We start from the raw sequence: 17,503 nt of genomic DNA, 5'->3' as shown, positions 1-17,503 counted from the left end.
TAGCTGCCATGCTGTGTATTAGAGCCCAAGACTCACTTAAAATTGAGTTTACACCTTCTCACCAATGGCTCTCCATTCCCTCATCCTTCAGTCTTTATGCTCTTAACAGTTATAGAGGATCTCAAAGACACGTGTGTGTGTGTGTGTGTGTGTGTGTGTGTGTGTGTGTGTGTGTGTGTTGCTGGGAATTGAATGTAGGGCTGTGTTCATAGGCAAGTACTCTACCCCTCATCCTTTCCCAGCTCTGGGTTTTGTTCTTGTGCTATCTACTTTTTTATAAGCTAAAGCTAAGAGAATTTTATTTACTTATTTCATAATGACAAAACCTACTATGTGTTGATAAACATGGTATATTACTTTATGAAAAATGAATGTATTTGACAAAAGAAAAAGCATTAGCATGAAAAGAGCAATGCTTTCCACATTTAGCTTTTAGGAGGCAGCCAAATTTACATACGTGCTTCTGTCTTTGCCTGCTCTGGTATCACTGTCTATGTGGCTCTTCCCTCCACTCATCCTTGGGAAGAATGAGAGTTAAAAACAGAAAATAACACTGGAGTGTTGTTACACCTAAACCGTTGTGTGCCACGAGGAAGGAGAGAGACAACACTTATGGGTTCCAAAAATCTTATTGAATCACCAGTAAGCGGGTCACTGATCGATCAGGGCTGCAGGACAAGGACTCGGGAGCCTCGTTTCTCCTGGAAGTCCTGAGCAGGGGCAGAAAGCAGGGTTTATAAGCGCAAAAATCACAAACATTTGTTGCTAATGTATAATTAGAATTTTCACCAATCAGGAATCAATGATTAGGGACTTCCCTTGTGTGTTCCATCATTGTCAACCAGCATACTATGCAAAACTTTTAGTCCAACCAACCAGATTCATTTGTTCCTTCTGTGGTCAGGAACAGCCATGATGTTTCTTAAGAACTAAAGATGCATAATGACTATTTCTATGGTTTAGGGAGGAGGTGGATCAGCCACTGGAAAAGTTCTTAGCTCCCCTAGGACTTGGGAACCTGAACTTTCTTTCACCCCACAGGTAAAATGGAGTGCGAAGTCAAAATGGCAGAACTTAGGCCAAGGTGCTTTTGCCTGCTCCCTTTGGTGTAATTGGGAAAAATAACCTCTGTGAACTATTCTACATCCAAGTACAGATGTTTTCTTTGCTCCACCTATTTTTTTTAAAATTTATTTTATTTGTATCAGTGTTTTGCCTGAAGGTGTGTCTATATACTACATTCATGCCTGCTACCCATAGAAGCCAGAAAAGGGAGCCAGATCCCCTGGAACTGGAGTTACAGACAGTTGTGAGCAGCCATGTGGGTGCTGAGAACTGAACCTGGGTCCTCTGGAAGAGCAGCCAGCGCTTTTAACCACTGAGCCATCCATCCTGCCCTTCTAGCTGTTATTCTGAACACCTACACTATCTGAATGTTGAAGATAAGCATAAATTAAAGAAAAAAATGTAGCTGCCAAGACGTGTATAAACCTATCTACCTTGCAGTTTAGGAAGAATTGCTCAGCCCCCTCCTGCTTCTCCCCCCCTTCAGTAAGCACAGCCTTACTGAACATGAGTATGAGTTCTTGCTATTTCATTTAGAAACAGCAAAAATATTCCTTCTAATTTTTTGATGTCTAAAATAACCTGGGTTATTTTTTATACATGCAGGGTGGGTCAGTGAGTGAGCATGTGTATGCCACATGGAGGTCACTTTCAGGAGTGGGTTCTCTTCTTTCATCCTGTTGAGGCAGGATCTCTCTTGTTTATGCACTGCATACTTCAGCCATCTGGCTTGGGAGCTTCCAGACAGTTCTCTCTCTGCCTTCTGTTTTGCACACTGGGATCCCACCACAGCCTCTGGCTTTTTGCAGAGGCACTGGGGACTCAGAGCATCAGTTGCATATCAGGTTCCCTTGCCCACGGAGACATCTCTCCAACCTTCTTTTATGTTTCATGAAATTTCTTATAAAAGAAGATGACTTCACTGTGTGCTGTTCTCTGAACAGCTCTTAGTATGTTTTTTTTTTTCCTTCTAAAAATGGTCAGGTTTTCCTGCTCAGTGCCAGAGATATTTCTGTAGGCAGAGTGCTATGAGAGGTGCCAGCATACATTTGTAGGCTCAAGTGGAACATGTCTTGGGAACAGACAACTTATCCTTCCAGATGTCTTCTGTTAGTAACCCATCACACCTCTCCCACCCTCCAACTCAATGGTGTAACCATGAGGACCTGAGTCTGGATCCCACAACTCACATAAAGCTGCATATAGTAGTGTGCACACCCATTCTCCTAGGGCTTGTATGCAGCTAAGAACATGAAACCGTGTGTCAAACAAGGTGTAAGGCAAATTTGTCTTCTGACTTCCATACCCTGCCATGGGACAGATGTGTTCACTCACACATGAACACACACACACACACACACACAGACACACACACGCACATGCACATGCACACATGCACATGCATAAGCACATGCATACGTACACAAGATTAAAATTAAAAAATTGTGTTCATTGACTTTGTTGGTGAGGAATCAAAAAAGGGCTCAAAGGCCAGGTGCTCCTCCATGTTTGGGGGCTCGGCTGGGCTGATGAGAACATCTGGGGCTCTAGTGATTGAGACTGGAGGACCCACTGCTGGAGGTGTCTTCTTTCATGTGACTGACGTCTCTGCTGGGATACTGGATGAGCACAAAACTCAAAATATAGCAGGAGATTCTAATATATTGTTTTTAAAACGTGGGCTGGTGAGATGGCTTAGCTGGTGGGAATGCCTGCCATGTAAGCCTGACAGCCTGAGTTTGACCCCTGGAATCCACAGTGGAAAGAGAGGACCAACGCCTGCAAGGCGTCCCCTAACTTACACATATTCGCTGTAGTACCTTGCACCTGTACACATGCATGCATATGTACACACACATGCACACACACAGAGGCACCAATATTAATGAACTGCAAAAAATTAGAAAACATCTACCAGTCCTGATGGTATGTAGATGGTCTCAGTCCTTGGGTGGTGGAGGCAGGAGGATCACAAGTTCAGTGCTAGCCTGGGCTACATAGCAAGACCCTGTCTCAAACAATCACACAAACCAACCAACCCAAAACCTAAGAGACATGCAAAGTTGATTTCCCTAACACTGTAAGGACAATAAGGGAACAATCAGGAGATCGCAACAGAAAAAGTTGCTGAAGTGAGGAGGTGACCTTAGGGACAGGAGGGTGTCACTGACAAGAAAATGTTAAACAGTGGTTTATTCTCCATGAGACCACAGTTGGAGCTGTCTTGAAGAAAATGTTAGACTCATTTGAGGTTTGAATTCTAAAGTTGTTTCCTTATTTGGGGCCTCAGCTTGGCCAGATGAGGATGAATTTATAATCTGATGACCTTGTAGGTTACGTCTGGTCAGGAGTTTGAAGATGTAAACTCTAGGGACCACTGGTGTTCCGGTCCCTTTGATGGGCTTCAGGGATGGTTGGAATTGCTTTGGTGGGCATGGAGATGGTTGCTTGAGTATCTTCTCATGATTTTCTTCACAGGGACAGAGAGGCCCCCGGGGTCTTCCTGGACTCCGAGGTGAGGAAGGATGCCCAGGTGTGAGAGGTCCTAAGGTGAGTGTGTCCTTGAACTTCGAGATTCTTTGCCTTTCATGGTTTTGTCCCTTGAGTTGGAAAAAAAAAAATCTTAATTCTTCACCACGGCTATAGAATCTTAAATCCTTAGACTGAAGGCTGGGGAAGTAAAACCTATAGAGTTTGCAGGGAGGATCCCAGGAGATCCCAGGAGATCCCAGGAGATCCCAGGAGCGAAGTAATAATGTAAGACAGAGTGACCTAAAAAGAACAACTATCAGATTCCACTCTGTGGAGGAGCAGATCCATAGCCAGGAGCTATGGTGGTCCGTGTTGAACATGAACCTGAGCCATATTCATTCATATACGAGGGAGCTGGGGGTTCTACCCCGATCCCATCAGGAGGAGTTAGGGGCTGATCCTAAGAAGCATTAATTCCCTAACACTTTAGCCTATCCTGCATTTGGGGAAAGCAGCTCTGGCTCCAGGAGGGAAAAAGACCCTCAAGACAAGAGTTGAGTGTGCTGGTAGTTGGAAGGCAGGCTTGGAACCCTGAATTTCAGCAGCTAAGGGGAGATGAACAGAATACCCCCTTTTAAATGGTTGCTTTAAATGGCCCTGAAGCTTCCAGGATTGGAATATCTCCTTCAATAAGCTCAGAAGAAATATCTACGACGTAAAAGTCCTAAAGAGAGCTTTCCTAGTCATACTGATTGTGTCCTTCACGTGCCATGAGGTCTTTCAGTGACCCTGTCCTGTTGTTCCCAGAAGCCTCTGCGTGCTTGTGACCAAGTGTATTATAAATAAGTGGCAGGCCACTGCTGCTCCCAGTACCCCTACTATGTAAAGAGTGTCAAGGGGCTGTTTTCACCAGGCACAGGAAGTGGGGGAGGGCAGAGTAACTCTTTGAGACCCAGTACATTTGCTAGAGAGAGAGGCACCTTCATTTGATCTAAGAATTACATTTTCTTCAAAGTGAAGTGACATGACTTTGTAAGTGAATCAAGAGTTTAAAAATTCATCAAGCCCAAGTTTCCCCCCCTCCTCTCTCTCCTATCTCTCTCCAGTACATGGAACTATACCTAGGCACTCTGCCCTGAGCTAGATCCCCATCCCTCAATCCTTTTTATCTTAGTTTTAACGAATACTGTTTATGAACTGTGTCTATGAATGAATTCAGTGGCTTATTTCAGTAGCTGCATGTAGAATGCACCAGTTGAATCCAAGCTCCTCCCTTTTCTGCTCTGCCCCATTGTTGTGGAATATTTCTTTAACGAGGCAAAAATGTGTTACATTTGTTTGTGTTGTGGACTATTACTTTAACTGCTGAAGGTGTGTTACATTTGTTTCTACTCCCTTTTTAAAAAACAATGTAAAGATGTGTTACATTTGTTTGTGCTGCACTTGTTCAATTATGTAAAGACGTGTTGCATTTGTTTCACTTTGCCTGCTTAAGGCCACCTGATTGGTCTAATAAAAAAAATGAATAGCCAATAGCTAGGTAGGAGAGGAATAGGTGGGGCTGGTGGGCAGAGACAGTAAATAGAAATCTAGGCTTGAGAAGAGAAAGAGAGAGACATGTCTGGGCTCAGAAGCCAGGCAGCCGCCAGCCAGCCATGATAAGCAGTGAAAGTAAGATACACAGAAGGAAAGAAAGGTAAAAGGCCCTGAGGCAAAACGTAGATAAAGAGAAACAGGTTAAGTTATAAGAAGTAGCAAGAGAAGTGCCTAAGCTAAGGCTGAGCATTCATGACTAATAATAAGTCTCTGTGCCATGATTTGGGAGCTGGTTGGTGGCCCAAAAGAAAGCCTGCTACATCCCATTTCCTCTCCAACCTCTAGTGATCAGTATTCTGCATTTGGGTTGACTTTTTACTTTTAATTTTAAAAGCTATAGATGTATTACTAGTCTTTTTGTGTCTAGCTTATTTCATTTAACACAGTGCCTTCCAGTTCCAAATGACAGATGATTCTTTTCTTTTTTTTTTGTGGTTGAATAACATCCCATTGTGTATTGTATTACATAAAAAAAATCCATCCCTCCATTGATGGGTACCTAGGCTAATTTCTTGGCTATTGTGAATATTGCTGTAGTAAATGCAGGCAGGGAATATATTTTTGGCATGGTAACTTCACTCTTTTAAATCTATGTACACAGCTTAATTATTTTTACTTCTTCTTAACTTCAGGGAGCAAGAGGATTTTCAGGAGAGAAGGTAGGACCATCTTCCCTTTTCTTACCCTGGGTGGCAGCTTCCCTGAGAAACACAGCACTGAGTCCATGCCCCGTTCTATGGCTTGAGTGAAATGCCCAGTTCTTAGACAAGGAAGCAGGCCTTCCCAATTGACTGCCTGGCTGATGGGTGACTGTAAGACAGATATTTAAGCTCAAAGATTGTGACAAATAGTGTTGTTTCCAATTCTGTAATAACTGAACCACCATTATCTATTACATGATGGTCTAAAAAGAATTGGCCCTGGTCTAAGGTGCGGTGGGGAGAGTGAGGTCAGGGTGTACATTTTGGGGAGGGGTGATAAACTGGGTTTGTCACAATAAATGAATAACTTTGCATCCAGATTCGGAATCAAATTATCTATTTGTTCACTTATTTGCCCCAGAAATACACATTGCACACCCTCTGTGTTCCCCTCTTTATCATGGAGGGGCATTTACAAAATGATAAGACAGACAAGGGCTCCTGGGCTGATCTTACTCGTGTGTTCTAGAACCTTCCATCACTTCCTGTGGCAAAGGTGTCACATCAATTCCAATTCAAGAACTTGATAGATGTGTTTATTGTCATATGCTAATTAAATTTGACTTGAGTTTAAAAAAGAACTCTTTTAAACTTGATTTTCTTGGGTGGACAATAGGGATAAACCCAGTCTTTCACAGGCGTGAAACGGGTTTCATTTGGTTTGTGAAATTCTGATGGTTTTTCTTCAAAAGATGCTGTCTCTCTATCTCTCTCTGTCTCTGTCTCTCTGTCTCTCTGTGTCTGTCTGTCTTCCTGTCTCTTTCTCTCTCTGTTATTTGTGTTTTGAGACAGGGTCTTACTCTCTAGCCCAGGCTGGCTGAACTCTGGATCCTCCTGCTCCAGACTTTACAGGTGTGGGCCACAGCAGCTGGCAGGTGACAGCGGTGGGAACATTTCGTCCAGCTTGGCCGAGGGCTTGTCATCTTCAGCGCTGAGTTGCAAGAGTATTTCTCACCCTTTCTTAACACACGTGTGTGTCTCCCCTTCTGTTATTTTCTTTGTTTACATGTCTTCTTCTTCCTCCTTCTCTCCTCCTTCCTAACCCTGCCCAGTCTTTGCACAGAACCACCTGGGAAGTCAGTAAAGATGGTTTTTCAAAGACCAAATTGTTACTTTTTAATAATTGGGTGTGGTGTTAACATTGTTTCCGAAGCTCTGTACTCTTTTGTCAGCTGAAAAAGAAATGCTAGCAAGGAAAGGAACACAGGAGAAACACCGGTCCTGTGCATCTCTTGTCTCTGATTTCTGCCCTCCCTTCCCACAGGGCAGCGCTGGTGATGAAGGTGCTGTCGGCTTAGATGGAGAACAGGTATGGAACTGTCTTGCTTTATATTTTCTGCCCATTACTCTGGTATTGTTTTATCTGTCTGTCTGTCTATCTATCTATCAACACGTGCAGGCACCACTGCACACATGTGGAGGCCAGAGGTCAGGTTGTAGAAGGTGGTTCTCTCCTTTCACCTTGTGGGTCCTGGGGATTGAATTCTGACAGTCAGGCTTGGCAACAAGAGCCTTTACCTGCCAAGCTACCTTGCTATGTTCCTATTATTTATTTATTTATTTATCTATCTATCTATCTATCCATCCATCCATCCATCCATCCATCTATTTATTTATTTATTTATTGGTCTCCCTGTACAGTTCTGGCTAGTCTGGAATTTTCTATGTAGACCAAGCTGGCCATGGATTCAGAGATCCATCTGCTTTTGCCTCCTCAGCACGGGGATTAACCATGTCTTTTCACTGACCACCTTCATGTCCTTAAACTTTCCCCTCTCACTTCTGAGGAAACATCGCATATCCATATTTTAAAGTAATTATATACAAGTTTGCCAGAGTGATTTGTTTTTTAATTTTGAAAACTTTAATTTGTTTATTGTCAGACTGTACTGAAAAACAACTTTTGACTCTTAAAAATTCTTTTATAATTTTATTACACACACAATGTGCTTTGATCATATACCCCCATTGTCTTCTCTCATCTTCCCCATTCTACTGAACCCTGATTCTTTCCAAGTCCCCTTCCTATTTTCATATCATTTTGTTTGTGGCTCACTGCTTTTGGATTAAAGTTGTCTTAACTAAACATGAGTGTGTGTGTGTGTGTGTGTGTGTGTGTGTGTGTGTGTTGTTTATTCAAGCAGAGTCAGCTTACCAATGGCTGTAACACTAAGGACTATGACTCCTGCCTCACAGCAACCATTAACCATACAGGTTCTGGGGAAGGGCGTGACCTTCCCCTTCCATGATGGAGTGTTGATGGGACCAGCCTTGTGCACAGAGCTGCTGCTGCTGTGAGTTTGAGGTGCAGCAGCCATGTAGTGTCCAGAAGACTGCTTTACACAGCACTCCTCACCATCTTCTATTTGCCTTCTCTTTCCCAATGTTCCCAGAGCCTTGGAGTGAAAAATAATCTTTTACTTCATAGAGTTCATGGTATACCTTAAAAGTTTTAAGTTAGTATGTAGAAATTATGGCTTCTTCACACATAAATGCCAGTATCCTTTGTTTTTGTTCAATCTCCCCCCTCTTCCCCTCCCCCTTTCTCCATCATGGAGTCCTCTCTTCTGCTCTCACATTAGTGTGGCACATGGATGGACTCTTATAGCTAGGGCGACTCTTCCTGGTCAGTCATTTTAACAGCACGTTCGGCAGGGTTTAAACTGCTCTATCTGTCCTCATGTCTCCGTACAAGGACCCGTAACTTCAGTCAGCCCCCTGCCCCCAGACTGCCTATTGTCCCGAATTTCATTTCCATGTTTTGTTATATATTGTTGTTTGTTAAATCCCAGCAATTTAGACGCGGTGTTTCTTTTAAAGATTTATACTTGTGTGTATGTGTGAACGTATGCCCCTGTGTGAAGGTGCCTGTGGAGGCCAGAAGAGGGTGTTGCATTTCTGATAGCTGGAGTTAAAGGCTGTTGTGAGCCACTAGGTGGGTCCTGGGAACCGAACCTGGGTCCTGTGGAAGAGCAGCAAGTTCTCTTAACCACCAGGCCATCTCTCCAGCCCCAGACTATTGTTAATATTGTTTTAAACAACTGACACTCTCTTAGCTTTACTCCCATGTTTATTAGCATCACAGATATCTTCCTTTAAATAGTTGATGTTAAAAAAAAAAAAAACAACAAAACACAAACCCCAAGAAATCACCTTGTTTCTTTCGCCTCAGAATCATCTTGCAGACTTTCCTTTAACGAGGGTCGGGCTCCTTGGAAACCCCTTTGGCTCGCGTTTCTCTGTGTTTCATGCTGTCTTTTCCCTTTTCCACAAAGGATAGCTCACCGAGTAAAGACGTCTGTTTTGAGAGTTAGCCCTAGGCAGCACTTTGAGAACGTCATTTCTTAGTTTTAGGCGTCCTTTGCCTTAGATATTTCATTATTACTGTTTAGAAGCTATCTGTCAAAATAATTATTTCTTGGCAAGCAACGTTTCAAAAATATATATCAGGCTGCATAAAAAATTCCCATCGCGGTTGGTTTTGGCAGTTTCAATATATTGTATCCAGGTGTATGCTTCTTTTTATTTAGTGCACTTGGAACTTGTTAAGCTTTTGAATCTATTTATGCCTTCCACAAATCTCAGAAAATCCTTAGAAAATTACCCTGTTGAAACTTTTAGCTTTTGTATTGTGGTCAGCTTCTCATCAGATAATGAAATACCCAAAGTAATTTACATATAAAGAGAAAAGGCTTATTTTCCTTCATGATTTTAAGATTAAAGTCTGCGATGGGGTAGACCCATTCCTCTGAAGTTTCTGATGGGGGAGTCACAGAAGGACAATGGTGGGGAGCATGTTGTGGAGAGATCTGCTCGCTTCATCATCCAGAAGGAGAAAAAGGAGAAAGAATAGGGGTCCCAGGGTTCCCCTCAAGGGCTCAATCTAGTGGCCCGAGGACGTCCCACCAGGTCCCTCTCTTAAAGGTCCACAGCATCTTCCAGCACTAGCACACTGGTACCAAGATTCAATACATAGACCTTGGGGGCGGGGCATTCAAGACAGTGCATAGCATCTGGATCCTCTATTACACTGGGCCGCAACTGTGGGTTACAGCCCCTTTGGGGGTTGACTGACCCTTTTACAGGGTTCACCTATGAGCATCAGAAAACACAGACATTTACACTACAGTAGCACAGTTACAGTTCTGAGGAGCTGTATTAAAGGGTCACAGCGTTAGGAAGGTTGAGAACCACTGCTCTTTTGTGTCTTTATGGATATCTAACTAGAAATGTGTGAGACCTTCCCATTTTGTCCTAGACTCTCAGTCACCTTTTCACCTTTTCTTTTTCTTTTTGGGCTGCATTCCATATAATTCCCCCTGCCCCCACCTTGGTAGAGTCTCACTATGTAGGCCTGACTGGCCTGCAACTTGCTATGTAGACCAGGCTGGCCCTGAAGTCACAGAGATCAGCCTGCTTCTGCTTCCCCAGTGCTGGGATTGGCAGTGAGAGCCACCATCAAGCTTTGTGTTCTCCTTGGTTATTTTTTACTGCACTCAGTTCTGTTTCCTCTGCTGTTTAACACATCAGCTGAACTTTAATTCACTTGTATTTTTCAGTTCAAGTAGACTCTCTAGGAGTCTTTTATAGCCTGGTCTGTGTCCTGCTTTTTCTTCATCGAGACCCCTAAGCATTTCTTTTTATTTATCATCTTATTGATGCACCAGGAGCTGTTTTAATTGACCTGGTATTTGAAGTTGGATTGGGTGTGAGGGCTCCTCAGAACCCCTGACCTGTCCTGATGTTAGAAGTGCTAAAGCATGTTCCCACTCTTGGCTGGAGCGTAAAACTACGTGACAGAAGCTTCCAGAGTGACCGATGGGATTAAGATTCCTTGCACATTTATTTTTCCTAGGGTGATCCTGGAGCTACAGGGTCGTCTGGAGAGAAAGGGAACAGAGGCAACAGGGTAAAGTATGAGTGTGTTTTCACTCTCGGTCACATCACCAGTGTGCAAACAGTGTTTTCACTCTCGGTCACATCACCAGTGTGCAGTGTTTTCACTCTCTGTCACATCACTAGTGCACACACAGTGTTTTCACTCTTGGTCACATCACTAGTGCACACACAGTGTTTTCACTCTCTGTCACATCACCAGTGCACAAACAGTGTTTTCACCCTCGGTCACATCACCAGTGCACAAACAGTATTTTCACTCTCGGTCACATCACCAGTGTACAAACAGTGTTTTCACTCTCGGTCACATCACCAGTGTACAGTGTTTTCACTCTCGGTCACATCACCAGTGCACAGTGTTTTCACTCTCTGTCACATCACCAGTGTACAAACAGTGTTTTCACTCTCTGTCACATCACCAGTGTACAAACAGTGTTTTCACTCTCTGTCACATCACCAGTGTGCAGTGTTTTCACTCTCTGTCACATCACCAGTGTACAAACAGTGTTTTCACCCTCGGTCACATCACTAGTGAGTGCACACACAGTGTTTTCACTCTCGGTCACATCACTAGTGCACACACAGTGTTTTCACTCTCTGTCACATCACCAGTGTACACACGGTGTTTTCACTCTCGGTCACATCACTAGTGCACACACAGTGTTTTCACTCTCGGTCACATCACTAGTGCACACACAGTGTTTTCACTCTCGGTCACATCACCAGTGTCACCTGTTTTCACTCTCGGTCACATCACTAGTGCACACACAGTGTTTTCACTCTCGGTCACATCACTAGTGCAAACAGACACCGGTAGTTTGAGCTGCTGCTAGCTTTACACAGCAGTTTATTCACCGGTCGCTGTTTGCACTCCCTGTGGAATTACAGGAGTGCTTTTGTTTCTGCTGGGTCATCAGTGATGTGCACCAGCTTCCCAGAGGTGAGGCAGAAGGGAGAGAGTCAAAGGGCGCATCTCTTTATCGAGGTTTACTTTCCAAGGAGAAACTCCAACGAGAAACTACAAGCTCGTGGGTCAGCGTTTGGAGACAGTGGAGGGTCCTCTGCTTCCACAACGCAAAAAGCTTCGAGTTTCAGTTAAGTTGAGAGAAATGTAATAAATATCCATCAGGTGCCTCCTACCCATGGGGCGTTTTGCTATCCACAGGGGGTGGTCCAAAGGTAAATAAGTTTTGGCTATGGCCAACACAGGGCTATTACCATGTGAAGGAAATACAGTTTGTACATGGACGGTAGCACAAGATCCGCCACAGTTAAGGATGTGGAATGGAGCAAATGAGAATTGCTGGACCACACTTGAGGAAAACAAATAGGGTCTTTCTCCTTCGTGTGATCAACCATCAGTATCACCCGAGCATCTACTGGAATCCAGACCTAACTTAGAATGGGTGGCCCTGGCTGGTGCATTCGGGAAGGCTTCCTCCATGAAGATGGGATGAAATATAAAGGTGAATGACTAAGAGACCAAGATGGCTACCATTGGCACTGAGGCCCAGTGGGCATTTGAGCAGAGACGGGGCGGGGGGTAGAGGGGACCCCAACACTCCGGGGACCGTGGGTAATCACGGCATTTTTATTCAGACCTGAATGAGAGGGGAGGGAGAGAGAGAGAGAGACCGAACCAGGGTAGTCCAGTCAGGAAAAAGTCACAAGGAAAAGCATAGAGTTGGGAAACTTCAGGGTGGGAAGGAGGACTTCAGTTTTGCAGTAGAGGATGAACCAGAAAGACATAAAGAGCAGGAGGAATGCCCTTAACTCAAGCGGAGGTCAATTCAATGCCTCTTCCCCTGACTTCTAAAAAAATTAATTCTCTCTCATATGTTGCATCCCGACTGCAGTTGTCCCCCCCCCACTTCTCCCAGTCCCTCCCCCAAAGTTTTTGTTTTTCTTCCCACTGAGTCCTTAGGGACTGTTGGCTGTTTCTGGGTAAGGGAGGTGCCACTGAAGCCACAGGCATGGGGGGTGACCCTGGAAGTGCAATGTGTGAGTTGGAAAGGGCCCAGGAAGAAGTAAGATAAACCAGAGCAGGACCCCTGGGCCTGACTCTGTACTGAACGTTTTAATTTCTTATTAAATCCATAAAATGACCCTATAAGGTCACGCCTAACCCACCTGAGTGCTGGAGTTCCAGGTGTATATCAGTAATCATGCCTCCTCCTTCCACTCACGGGCTCTTACTCAGCTAACCCTACCCAGATGCATGGCGCGGAAAGCAGACCCCCTCCTCCCCTGTGTATGATCCTTTACAGAGCATTGGGGGGGGGGAGGTAAAAAAGACCAGACTGAGACAATAGGGAGGCCTGGGTCCGGGTGCATGCAGAAGGATTAACTCCTGAGATGTGAGAGTCAGGTGTGTAGACACTCCCATAGGGACCAGCGTAGGGAGGATTTCCAGAAAGAGTATGTTAATTTCTACCTTTCAACCGCGCCGTGTTGACGGTGAATACGCTCAGTTTCAAGTCCAAAGCTGCCCTTGAGATCTGGTTCCTAGTTCCCCTCTTACCACCTTCCTTGTAAGCGTTCACTGATTTTATGATGTGATTCATTTCTTTTTTTTCTTTGTGATTTAAGGGTTTGACAGGACTGCCTGGACAAGCTGGACATCGTGGGGAGCCTGGGCTGAGGGGAGATCCTGTGAGTGATGGCTGCGGGGTTTCTTCTGCGTTAATGCCACAGACATGAGAACTGTGCAGAGGCAAAGACTGATGGATCTGGTGCTGGTTAAGGAGGCGTCAGCTCAGTCTGTCTCTACAAGCTAGAGATTTGAGAGGCAAACCATCTCAGAGAAGATCCGGTTGGGTCAGGAGGGTGGGACTTTATTTGGATTGGGTATCCGGACTATTGAGGTCTGGACATCGGAAGGGTCCACCTTGATTCCTGTCTTCCCTCTTGTCCTCCTCTTCCTCCTCCTCCCTTCTCACCTAGTGATACAAATAGAACCCAGAGCCTTGCCCATGCTCTGTGGTTACTCCGCCTCTAAGCCAGCTCTCCAGTCCTTCCTCCCCCTCCTTAAAACCACTCTTCGCGTTGTCTCTTTTCCTTTTTTTTTTTGCTGTTCATTTGAGGAAGGCTACCCTTTGTTTCCTCAGGGGGATCCTGGAATTGATAATTTCATCCAAGGCCCCAAGGGAGAAAAGGGAAGGCGTGGACCTCAGGTAAGATGGATGCAGTTTGCTTGTAGGGCTGACATGTCGGAATGACTACGTGTTCTTTCAGAACACTTGGACGCTTTGGTTGAATCCGATAGGAGCCCAGAGAACAAAGCCACAGGACTCCTGTTTTCCAGGAGACAGAAGCCCTGACTGCCAACCTCCCTTAACTTTCTTGTCCTTGAGTTCTTGTCTCATCACGTCTTCTCCCTACACACGTCCCTGCCCCTCCCTATCTGCTAACAACGCCTTAAAGGTGACCTTAAACCTCTCTAGTCTTCAATTTCTTTCCTAAAATGAGAGCACCCAACTCAGGGAGGTCTAGACTCTTCTCTGTTTTGAGTTTCCCTGCTCCTGGGAGGCTGGGCTGATTTAAATGTCATTATGCAGCTGGCCTGTTTTCCATCCTAGCCAGAGATGACTGGTGTGAACTGGGTAGTAGACAGTTGGAAAGATGGGATGCCTGTCTCATTCTGAAGACTGGAACCCTCACGACAGAACACATTACAGAGGGAAAAGGGACTTGTCAGCCTGACACATGCTAATGTCTTAGAAGCCAGCTTTAGATTTTTATGTCTCAGACATTAAAATGCATGATTCTGAAAAATGACTAAGATAATGAGTGTCTCAGTTCTCATATCTCATCTTTCCTAATTTCTGGCCATAAGGTCTGCATAGCAGATGTTTACAATTGGAGGGGGACATTTATTTCCTTGGGATTCCAACTTGGGACCCTTTGACAAAACCGTAGGGCGTTGGTTATCCTCTTTAGATTGTGGTCAGCGAGAATCTGTGTTATGACGTGAATGGCCACTCACTGGGACTGAGCTAAGCACCCATCGGGAAATAAACCCTTAATCCCTGGGTCTCAGGAGCCTCATCTGGAAGATGGGAAGGGTAGAGAAACCATCAATTTCTGAGTCGTTGGTTGCTATGGTAACAAACGTCATAGATGCAGCATAACCATGGAATGCTCATGCTTAGCTGCTAGGAAGGAATCCAGGCTTCTGAACACACTATTCAGGGTGGTGGCCATCACAGAACCACAGCCGTAGTGAGAGCCTCATGACCACAGATCCCACAGGCCTCCATCCCTGACTTTGGCCTATTGACTTTAACTCCATTCTTGTATTGTGTGTAACAGAAATTGTAACTGTTTCAGATAGTGCCATGCTTGATCGGATTTTGTGTTTCCTGTGGCTTCTCCTCCTATGCTGGGCTCAGTGAAGGGTGTTAATGAATATCATTTAATAGACTCAGATGATAGAAAATTACTCCTTTGCATAAGCGGCGCTTGCTGACAATATTCTGCCTGCGATTAGAAGATAGACCTCTTGGGGGCAGTCTTTCCTTGCTATTATTTCTGAGGGGCCTTGGGCTCAGTGTCACAGTTAAGACCAGGAAAATTCCTCCGTGAAACGTTCCCAACCAAGCAGAGAAATTGTATTACATACCTAGTATGAGGAAGGAGTGGAGAATCATTCATGCAGGTCAGAAGTGTGAAAGCAATCTCTCTCTCTCTCTCTCTCTCTCTTCTCTCTCTCTCTCTCTCTCTCTCTCTCTTCTCTCTCTCTCTCTGTGTGTGTGTGTGTGTGTGTTCCTATGAGTGTAGAGGTCAGGGGTTGACATTGGGTATCTTTCTCAAAGCTGATCATGGATCAATAGACAGACTTAGCTCCAATTATGATTACTACAGTGATTTTTAAAATAATAAAAAATTAGACTGGGAATGTGGCTCAGTTGGTAGAGTGCTTACCTAGCATGCACACAGTCCTATGATTGAACCCTAATATGCATAAACTAGACATGGTGATGCATGCCTGTAAGCCTAGCACTCTGGAGTTATAGGCAGGAGGATCGGAAGTTGAAGTTCATCCTCAGCTCCATAGTGAAAGTGCTAGGTCACCTAGATTATAATATGAGACCCTGTCTAAAAAATAAAGTAAAAGATTGAAATATTCAACATCTGTCTATCTATCTATATCTATCTATCTATCTATCTATCTATCTATCTATCTATCTATCTATCTATCTATCATCAATCAAGTAAGTGATCACTTATATACACAATGTTGCTTTCACATGATGCAGTAGCATTAGGCAATGAAACATAACAAAGATAAGTGTTTATTTTTGTTGCTCATTTTTTTTGTTTTTTTTCAAGGCAGGATTTCTCTGTGTAGCTTTGCACCTTTCCTGGAACTCGCTTTGGAGACCAGGCTGGCCTCGAACTCACAGAGATCCGCCTGCCTCTGCCTCCCAAGTGCTGGGATTAAAGGCGTGCACCACCACCACTGCCCGGCTGTTGTTCATTTTTGAGACAGTCTTACAATATAGCCTAGGATAGCCTCAAACTCATTAGCTACCTGCTTGCCTTAGCTTTCTGAGTTCTGGAATTATAGGCATGAGTTGTCATGCCTGGTTTTCTGCAGAGGGTTCAGGCTTCTGCAGGTCAGAGAGACTAGGAATGAGATGCAAAGTTGTCGAGAAAAACGCACAGACTTCTCTTCTGAGGGATAAAAGCTGCTTCTTTTTATTCTTCTCTCTGTTGCTTGTTCTACTGTCTTCTTCTGTTCTGTTTTTCTACCCCGATGTTTCCCTTCTGTCTCTTTCCTGATGACTGTCTTCTCACTCCCTCCTGATGGTTTCCTTCTAACTACTTTATTTTCTCCTTTACAGCTTATATGCCCCAGCCAAATCTTTCAAGCAATATAAAAATTACAATGTGGTTACATTCTATTTTTTTTTTTTTTTTGGTTTTTCGAGACAGGGTTTCTCTGTGTAGCTTTGCAACTTTCTTGGAGCTCACTTGGTAGCCCAGGCTGGCCTCGAACTCACAGAGGTCCGCCTGGCTCTGCCTCCCGAGTGCTGGGATTAAAGGCGTGCGCCACCACTGCCCGGCCACATTCTATTTTTTAAGTGAATGATTACAACCAAATTATCCCCAAGAATCCACGTACAGTTAAAACATTTATCGTTTAAAATTCTCTCAGATCAGGAGCCTTTCAGCCATAACCATTTTCATAGGCAATAGCTTTTATAGTTGCCAGAAAACCAGGTTACTAGTTTCACTTTTCATATTTCAGAATCCTGTTCAATTATCTTAATTAACATCCAATTCATTTTTTTCTAGTTACATGAAATCAATTGTTTAAAGCTTTGTTTAGCTATGATGCACCAAAACCCGTGAACATATCTCTCAGTATCAAAAAGAACTTGAGCTAACTCCTGGGACTCGATTGTTTCCCTTAATCATTAACCTAAAGCATAGCTGTATGGTTCCTTAAGTAAAACTCCTAAGTCCTAGCTGCATGATATTCCCTCGTTCCTATTTTCTATCCTCTGGGGACCCTGCTTTATCAGGGGAGGGGCAACACTTTGTCCTACCTTTAATTTTCCTACTAAACTAACTTCTATCATAATCCTTTACTACATTTGTTTAAAAACTCTTAATCATCAAAATTCCATTTTTTTTTGAGACAGGGTTTTTCTGTATAGCTTTGTGCCTTTCCTGGATCTCACTCTGTAGACCAGGCTGGCCTCGAACTCACAGAGATCTGCCTGCCTCTGCCTCCCAAGTGCTGGGATTAAAGTCGTGTGCCACCA

At 44.1% G+C, this 17,503-nt stretch overlaps 1 protein-coding gene across 1 annotated transcript in view; it reads left to right on the top strand.

The window, feature by feature from the left end:
* Positions 1–17,503, top strand: part of LOC114693565 (collagen alpha-4(VI) chain-like) — a 117,179-nt gene that overhangs the window by 44,624 nt on the left and 55,052 nt on the right. The window contains 6 exon segments of the mRNA XM_037207894.1: positions 3,544–3,615; positions 5,766–5,792; positions 7,099–7,143; positions 10,690–10,743; positions 13,320–13,382; positions 13,838–13,903. Coding sequence (XP_037063789.1) covers positions 3,544–3,615; positions 5,766–5,792; positions 7,099–7,143; positions 10,690–10,743; positions 13,320–13,382; positions 13,838–13,903 — 327 coding nt within the window.

Source organism: Peromyscus leucopus, chromosome 7 (genome assembly GCF_004664715.2).
Source record: "Peromyscus leucopus breed LL Stock chromosome 7, UCI_PerLeu_2.1, whole genome shotgun sequence".
Lineage (NCBI taxonomy): Eukaryota > Metazoa > Chordata > Mammalia > Rodentia > Cricetidae > Peromyscus > Peromyscus leucopus.
This window is presented reverse-complemented; position numbering and strand designations above follow the sequence as displayed.